General features: G+C 45.1%; 1 protein-coding gene across 5 annotated transcripts in view; it reads right to left on the bottom strand.

Annotated features, from left to right (window-relative positions):
* Positions 1-909: 909 nt before the first annotated feature.
* Positions 910-8,945, bottom strand: part of THNSL2 (threonine synthase like 2) — a 51,933-nt gene continuing 43,897 nt past the window's right edge. For 4 of the 5 annotated variants that reach the window (XM_072126292.1, XM_072126293.1, XM_072126291.1 and 1 more), the window contains 6 exons: positions 7,906-8,058; positions 6,542-6,772; positions 2,482-2,627; positions 2,251-2,376; positions 1,974-2,125; positions 910-1,837 (listed from right to left, as the gene is read on the bottom strand). In XM_072126292.1, coding sequence (XP_071982393.1) covers positions 1,630-1,837; positions 1,974-2,125; positions 2,251-2,376; positions 2,482-2,627; positions 6,542-6,772; positions 7,906-8,058 — 1,016 coding nt within the window. In that variant the 3' untranslated portion in view covers positions 910-1,629. The remainder of the gene's footprint in view (positions 1,838-1,973; positions 2,126-2,250; positions 2,377-2,481; positions 2,628-6,541; positions 6,773-7,905; positions 8,059-8,945) is intronic. The other variant, XM_072126294.1, reaches the window with a different exon arrangement.

Below are 8,945 nucleotides of genomic sequence, written 5' to 3'. Positions count from 1 at the left end.
TTACAGCAGTGACCTCCTCGCTACAGCTAAAACTCGCCATTTATTAGGTACTTTACAAGGTGAAAGTGCAGGATTTTACATCACATGTGCATCTATAAATGAGGTCATGTGGTCCATTCTCACACCAGCTGCTTCAAGGGATTGTCCATGTTTGGAAACTTCATTTTTAATGGGGTTTGCCACACTTTTACATAAGTTGCCCATGCGCCTTTACTGCCTTAATAATAATGCCTAAATGTTCATTAAGTGATCCAGCAGTCCTGTTACTTACTTCAGTGCTGTCTGCAAACTCTCTGTGGATTTTTGTTTACATGTCTGAGCACTGATGAATAGGAGGAGCTGTAGCAGGAAGGTTATGACTCCTTCTCCCTTCCCCTTTCATCTTCCTTTCTCTATCAGTGAGATAGATTGTAAGAGAAAGACACATTGGGTGACACAATGAGGACAGACTGAAGGAGTGAGAAACAGGGTCTAGGTAGGGGACTCTTGTGGGTAAGGCTAATCCACTATACAGTGCAATCAAAAGGACCCATTGAAACCTACAAGTGCTCATAGTCGGATATGGAAACATGGATGGAGATATGGAGTGCCGTATGACCATATGTTTAATAGAGGCGAAGTAATGTGATAAAGAACCATAAATAAAAACAAAATTTGTGCTCAGCTTTCCTAAAACAGAATTCTGTTACGTATACGTATGTCCCTACATCTACCACTAGAGGAAGCTTACTTGTTACATATTTAAATCAATTGGGTTTAATAGTATTCAGTAAGCTCTAGGGCTCCCTCTAGTGGTGGCAGAATTCAGAATTCAATCCTGAATCAAAAAAAGCTAACTGATGTAGGGGTTTTGGAACTATATATCAATGAAACAGATTGATCCAGATTGTTCAAGAAATTAGATTCTGATAAGTAGAAGGTGTAAACACTTTTTTAATTAAGTGGATTTTCATGGCACTAAAATACAGGCAGTCCCCAGGGTACGTACAAGATAGGGTCCATAGGTTTGTTCTTAAGTTGAATTTGTATGCAAGTCGAAACTGTATATTTTATACTTGTAGTTCCAGACAAATTTTTTTTTTTGCCCCAGTGACAATTGGAGATTAAAAATATTTGCTGTAATGGGACCAAGGATTGTCAATAAAGCTTCATTACAGACACCTTACAGCTGATCATTGCAGTCTGGGACTATAGTAACATCCAGAGAGCTTCACCAGAGGTCACAGTGGGCAGAGGTGTCCGTCTGTAACTATGTGTTGTCTGTAAGTCGGGTGTCCTTAATTAGGGGACCGCCTGTATTGATTAAATATTTTTTGATTGGGTTGTCATTGTCAGAACCCATGAGCAGCTGTGATACATCACATCTAATGGGGGCATGTTGTAAATCTCATGTCTCATTTAGGTGAATGTTGCTGTTCTGCAATACCAAGCACAGCCACTATGCAATGTGTGGCGCTGTGATAGGTCAGTAGTAAAGAGAACACAGAGACTATCCAAATTCTGTAAAGTTTCTTGGAGCAGGGGAGAATTTTAGGTGTTGGACCCTTCACTGATGGGTCATCAATATTTTTGTCTTGGAAATCCTTGATCCGATCACATCTTATAATCAGTCATCAGAAACCCATCTTTTTATATATTTCCCTTTCTCTTCTGATCAATGGCTTCCAGCTTCTCCCTTAGTACTCTCTCCCAGTTGTCTTGCTTTTTGAGGTAGGTGCACCGAGTTTCCTTCTTCATCAAGGCTTCTATCTCTGGTGGTACCTCTGGTATAAGACCGGCTCGGAGAGTGACGTCCTGAAATTTAGCTGCTGATGCCGGTGCCAAGCAACATCTGGGCCTGGGGAAATTAATCATGTTATGACCTTACAGATGGTGCTGGCCAATATCTATAGAAAAAAACTGTGAAAACGTTTCAAAAAATAATGTGAAAAAAATCTAAATATAGTAACTCTACATAACAAATCTCTACTTACAAGTTTTGGTTGAGGTCAAACTGGCGGTAATGGTAAAAAGCAGCAACGGCAGAATGAGGACACAGCAGACACCGGTTCTCCTCCCAGCACCGGCGTATGGTCTGAAGGATGTCGTCATCTGTGACTGAGCAGGATTTCATCATTTGAAGGAGCTGGAGGAGAGAGGATCACAGGATTATCCTACTACTGTTTTTATTCTTTTATAATTCTGGTTTCCTGTTGTCACCACTAGAGGGAGCATTAGAGCAAACTATACAACAATGGTGATAAATACAACCTGGATGTGCAGCTCCGGAGGTAAATTGAGCCCTTTCTTCTCATTAAATTCATTCATAAGTTCTTTAATTTTTAAGCTGTCAGAATCTGCAGCAAGCCACAGTATCCGCTCCATGTTGTAGGGTTCCTTGATGTGAAAGTGTGGGATCATAGTATACAAAATAATTAGTATGACATAGTTTAGAGCTCAGTGTAAAAGGAAGATAGATGTTAAATTTCTAGTCATCGTTACCTGAATATCCATTGCAGAGGCCAATGTCCTCTCAGTATTCCCCAGGGAGAAGTCACCTTTCTGTACCGTACGGTGAATTATGTCATTACTATTCACTACAGCCACCAGCTGGATAGGCAGACCCATCTTCTGTGCAATACACCCCGCTGAGAGAGAAGAAATAATGTACTATGCCAGCAGAATACGGATGCGGAGGGCACAAGTGTGACAAGAGTTGGGGTCCCTTCTGGACAATGCTCTGCAGGGGGACCCCCATCCCTTGTGCCTGAAGATGAGGAGGTGGTCATGTCTGCCAATGTTGGTGCTGGTCCAGCCAGTGTGAGTGATGTGAATAATGTTGTGGTGGCTAATGTGAGTGGAGTGAGTGTAGCAAAACCATTAACAGCTTTGGGACTGAGTGAAGGAGTGACTGGTGGTACAGGTGGCACGGCTGAGTGTTGTGTAGAGGTGGGCACAGGGGTTGGCCCGGTTGCTCCCCCAGCGGTGTCCCCTGTTAAGAGCTATGCCAGTGTTGCTGCTGGGGGAAGTGGGGTCCCGTAATCCTTGTTTCTGGGCTCTGGGGATGGCTTTTTGCAATGGCGCCTCCTACAGGCCTTACAGAAGGATGAAAGGACAATCAATGTAGTGGGGCAGGAGGTTGATTTGTCGTTTTGGATAGAGAGGCACGGCCTGTCTGCCTTCCGAGAGCAAAGTGCTAACTGTAGGAATGTGGTCTGTCTTCGGTGGCGTGGCAGTGACGTGTGTCCCCCTCAGGCACGGGTAGTTGAGCTGCTACTGAAGATGGACTTCAAGACAGCTGACATGACATGGTACATGCCGAGTTTGAGGGGCTTGATCTCTTCTGGTCCAACTATGAGCTGAGATACAACAAGCCCGAGTGGCGGGACTTTGCTGTGCAAGCAGTGTCCTGCCAGACTGAAGTCAAGAAAGTAACAATTCTTACCCGTAACAAATCACTTTCTTGTTTTGATATAATGACCTGGATGAATCGCTATGGAGAGGTGTTGGGAGTACCCGAGAGAAATTGGGACGAGTATGATATGTGGTCAGGGGCCTGGACCTTCATGGTGAAGTTGAGGCATTCAGGTAACTCAGTCGCCCGCATCCCTTCAGCCTTCTTGTGGAGGGATCGGTAGCAGTAACTACCAATATAGAAAAAGAATTGAGCACTAATGGTGACAGTAAAAACAGAATGTTTATTTAGTACAATTAAAATTAGAACATATGAAGAAAAGGTGATCAGGAGGCAAACGTTGCTACGTGATAACTTTTTCTTGATATGTTCTTATTTTAATTGTACTAAATAAACATTCTGTTTTTATTGTTACCATTAGTGCTCAATTCTTTTTCTATATTGGTAGTGTCTGTTCTATAAACAGATGGTTGTAAATTGATTTGTGCCCTGTCATTCTATGGCACTTGTCCTTGTATGGCATTCCTGGTACAGGTCCACTCTTTTTGATAGTTGTGCTTTGTAGCAGTAAGTCAGAGTAGTGGGAGATGTTCAATAAAAGGGTGTTGAGATTCTTCCGCCAGCTCTCTAGCCTCAGGAGCGCCTGGACCAGTACCGCCTGTATCAGGGCCTGAGGAGGAAACTCGAGCATCTCGACTGGAGGTAGTCGTGAGGACATCTCCAGAGTGAAATCTTTGCTGAAGAGGTGTCAGTACGAAAGACTCGCATCTTTGGTTTTTGAGAAGGATTACAGGAAATTCCGGTCGGCCGACCCTTACAGAAACTGCAAGATTTCTGTGAGTGGTAAAGTTGTCACAGGATTGGTTGACAGCATGGGTTTCCTGAAAAGATCCAGATCGGGGATCCTGGAGGTCGTCCGATCCTTCTACTCACACCTTTTGGGCAGGAAGGATCTAGATCGGGATGTGATGTCTGCTTTCCTGTCCGTGAGCCAGGAGTAGACCCCTCCCTTGATGTTTTGACAGAGGAAGTCAGCCGGGCGATTGAAGGGTTCGTCCAATCACCAGGTCCGGATGGCTTAACATCCGAGTTTTATAAGACCTTTAAGGACGCCTTGGTTCCTCTCTTGACTAAGGTATTCAATGAGTGTCTTTCCTCGGGTACTCTGCCGAAGCCAATGAGGAGGTCTTCCCTGATCATCCTGTCAAAGGGTAAGGGCCAATCTCATATTGAGAACTGGCAGCCCATAGCGCTTCTCAATGAAAAGGTGCTGTTTAATCGTCTGCTGCAGAATTGCTCTGTTCCAGGCCGCAGTACATTTAGTGCTGTGCTTTGTGTCTGGGAGGCAGTGGAGCAGGGCAGGGCTGGTCTTTGGAAGGGGTACTTGCTGTCCTTGGATCAGCGTTTGATCTGGTTAACCACAAGTACCTCTGGTCTGTCCTTCTGAGGTATGGCATACAAAACTTCTGAGGTATGGTTTTGTATGCAGGGGTATAGAGTTTCCTGCTTGTGGTTGGATTGGCCGCTCTTTTGAGGTTGGGTCTGGTGGTCGCCAAGGTTGTCCCCTGAGCCCACTGTTGTATTTGTTCGCGATGGACCCATTCCTTAGGAGGGTTGATCGTGGGGTGTTGGTGGGAGTCAGGATGGATCAGTCGGCACTGGAAGTCACTTTTAGAGTGGTAGCGTAAGCCAATGATGTCACCGTTTTTGTATCCTCAGGAGGGGAGGCGCAATGGGTGATGTCAGAGGTTGACTGATACTCAGAGGCTTCTGGGTCCAAGATCAACCGGGATAAGTCTGAGAGTCTCTGGCTGGAAGAGGGAGGTCCAGGCTTTGATCTCCCGGACACTCTTCCAGGGCCCCAAGACTCTGCAAACTTCTCGGCATCGAATTTGGCCAGGGGGATTATCCCATGCAAAACTGGGACAGCAGGCTTGAGATCTCTGCTCAGAGGGTGGACCAGTGGAAGGGTTGGTCTTTGACCCTCAGGGACAGGGTTAACCTGATTAAAACTTACCTACTTCCGCTGCTGATATACCTGGGCAGTGTATGCATCTTGCCGGAACCCCTCTGGACTACAGTCTGCTCTTCCAACTGTTATGGGAAAATAGGTTGAAACTAGAATTGCGGTGGCCTACCGGAGAGCATGGACCACTTCCTGCTTCAGTGCCCCTTTAACACAGAGGTGTACAACCGGGTGGGCGCTTCCATCCATTGGCCAGGGTTGACCGGCCTTTGGTATGCCGAGTGGGCTTATGGAGCATTTAGAGTCCTGGGTGGTAGTCTAGTGGTCATGTACTAAATGTGGAACGCACGGTGCTTAGTATCGACGCAGCATAAAATCCTCCCGGTGTATGAGGTGGTTAGGAACATTCTGGGTGACCTGGTGAAGGTGCGCTCTCTGGAGTATGAGAGGCTGGGCACGGGGAGGGCCTCTCTCCTTTGGAGGGGGTTCTCCTTTAGTGTCCCTTAGTCTGTCATCTCCGCTCCTGGTGTTGGGCTGAAGCTGCACAGTAGATTTTTGTTTTGTGTTCTGAGCATGTAGTGATGTTGGGCTTGCAGGCGCCGAATCTGGGCTTTATGTGGTTTGGATTTGCTAATGATATGTATAGTATCTTCTGTAATCTAAGTTATATGTAGTTATATATCATTTTGTATATAGGTTGGTTGGTTTTGGGGTGTAGGGATTAGGTTGGGAGGGGGGTGGAAATGATTTGGACAATATGATCCTGGGCACTGGTCTGGACTATAAAATGAGAACTTTGGACGTTAGACCAGTGTCTGGGTGGGAGGGTGATGGGCGTGGGATTTAGTTAGTTATATTTAATGTTTTTATTTCCTGTTTATGGTTTTTTTTTGCTCTGTATTGTTTAGTTATTTATTGGAAAAAAAATAAAAAATTAAGTGGTGGGACTGGGTGAAGGTTTTGTTTGTTTTCATGCTGAATGTGTGGCTGGGCCAGGAGATTTTTGTAAGTCTCTTTTAGTTCATATTATTGTTCTTTTGTTTTATTCGGCCAGAAGTTATGGCTTGATGCTTAAGATTCTAATGTTTTGCATTTTTATATATAATAAAATATCTACAGGATGTAACTCAGGATCAGGGCAATGCAGGTACTGTAAACTATTAGACTACAAAATGACTTACCTGTAATGTTCCCAGCTCCACCTGTTGGTACCACTATTTCCACAGGAGGCAGCAGTTCATTGTCCTGCGATGGAGCACACTGGAAATATCCATAGAAGAAGTGGGCAATCTGCACCATCACTCGTGCCCAGTTAACAGAGTTTGTACTCATCAGATTATGTCTCTTAACAAATTCAGTGTCACCGAAGAGCTTTTTGATGGGTTCATCCAGCTCATCTGATGTTCCATCCACTATGCAAAAAAATCATAAAAATAAAATTGATGGAACAATCTGACACGAACGTGGCCTTAGTACTTCATGTACATACAAAAACTTGTCTCTTTATACCTGTAAACCTCCAGTGGAATATTTGACTACCGCTGATGATGTCTCCTTATACATAATTGGAGAATCTGTGCTCACCCAGAAAAACAAGGGCAGAGTGTCTCCTATTGTAGTCACTGGAGTTTAGTAACATTGCCCCCCAATATTTCTAGAACCATACAAGGCTTATATAAAGCAGAGTAACGTCATAGACGTGTATACTGTAGAATCCAGTGCCATGGTGTAACCTCAGTGCCTACATCTGGCAGATTGGGTTATAAATAAATTTAAAGTGAACCTGTCAGCAGTAATGTCATTTTTAGCTGGTGACAGGTTCCAATACCCTGTGCTATGCTTATTTTAAAAATGTCAGCACTTAATTTCAGTAATTTATAAAAGTTTATTTCACATAACTTGGCTCCCTGCCAGCGGCGTGTGGTGAGTCCCAGTGGGGAGGGGGAGGCATCTGTAGCCTGTGTGCCTTAGTTTCAGTCTTCTCATGCATCCCCTCCCCCTCCTCCCCTGCCTGCTCAATGCACATGACATGAAGAGTAGTGGGTGGAGAGAGCTGTATGAGTGTGGAAGAGAGGAGACTGAGACACAGGCTGCTGGAGCTGCCCTACCAGGACTCACCACATGCTGCTGGCCAGGAGCAAGGTAATGTGAAGTAACATTGCTAACTGCCAGCAAGTCACGAGGGAGGGGGCAGCTCCAACAACCCCCATCTCCTTGATTCATCTTTCCCTCCTCCTCACTCATTCCCCTGCCTCCTCCAATCACCTGCTTACTCCCCCCCCGTCAGCTAGAGATGTCAGCAGAATCGAGGAGCCGTTGGAGCTGCCTCTCCCTGGTACTTACTGAATGGTGCTGGCAAGGAGCCAGGATATCTCTAATATATTTTTATAAAGTACGGAAGCTATTCAGACTGCAGACAAAGGCATTTTTAAACTTATCATTGCAGAGGTTATTGGAACCTGTCACTATCTAAAAAGTGTCATTCCTGATCACAGGTTCACTTTAAAGAAATGATTCTCAAAGATTCTTCTTACAAAATACCGACCAGCATACACGTGTACGTTGTCCTCAATGACTGTCGTCATCTGTCTCTCTTGGATTTCCGTACAACGGCCATGCGGTAACAAGACGGTGATATCAATATTCGGGATTCCTCGCACGCTTTCTATAGCAGCACTTCCCGTGTCTCCAGATGTTCCTGAAAGGTGATAATATGTTTACTACATTTATTCCATAATATATTCACATACAATATACACGCATCGGCCACTTTATTAGGTACACCTGTCCAACTGCTCGTTAACACTTAATTTCTAATCAGCCAATCACATGGCGGCAACTCAGTGCATTTAGGCATGTAGACATGGTCAAGACAATCTCCTGCAGTTCAAACTGAGCATCAGTATGGGGAAGAAAGGTGATTTGAGTGCCTTTGAACGTGGCATGGTTGTTGGTGCCATAAGGGCTGGTCTGAGTATTTCAGAAACTGCTGATCTACTGGGATTTTCACGCACAACCATCTCTAGGGTTTACAGAGAATATTCCGAAAAAGAAAAAACATTCAGTGAGCGGCAGTTCTGTGGGCGGAAATGCCTTGTTGATGCCAGAGGTCAGAGGAGAATGGGCAGACTGGTTTGAGCTGATAGAAAGGCAACAGTGACTCAAATCGTTACAATCGTTACCCGTTACAACCAAGGTAGGCAGAAGAGCATCTCTGAACGCACAGTACGTCCAACTTTGAGGCAGATGGGCTACAGCAGCAGAAGACCACACCGGCTGCCACTCCTTTCAGCTAAGAACAGGAAACTGAGGCTACAATTTGCACAAGCTCATCGAAATTGGACAGTAGAAGATTGGAAAAACGTTGCCTGGTCTGATGAGTCTCGATTTCTGCTGCGACATTCGGATGGTAGGGTCAGAATTTGGCGTCAACAACATGAAAGCATGGATCCATCCTGCCTTGTATCAACGGTTCAGGCTGGTGGTGGTGGTGTCATGGTGTGGGGGATATTTTCTTGGCACTCTTTGGGCCCCTTGGTACAACGCCACAGCCTACCTGAGTATTGTTGCTGACCATGTCCATCC

The sequence above is a fragment of the Engystomops pustulosus genome, chromosome 1 (genome assembly GCF_040894005.1).
Source record: "Engystomops pustulosus chromosome 1, aEngPut4.maternal, whole genome shotgun sequence".
NCBI classification, from domain to species: Eukaryota; Metazoa; Chordata; class Amphibia; order Anura; family Leptodactylidae; genus Engystomops; species Engystomops pustulosus.
Note: the sequence above shows the minus strand (reverse complement) of the source record. Positions and strands in the feature narration are given on the sequence as shown.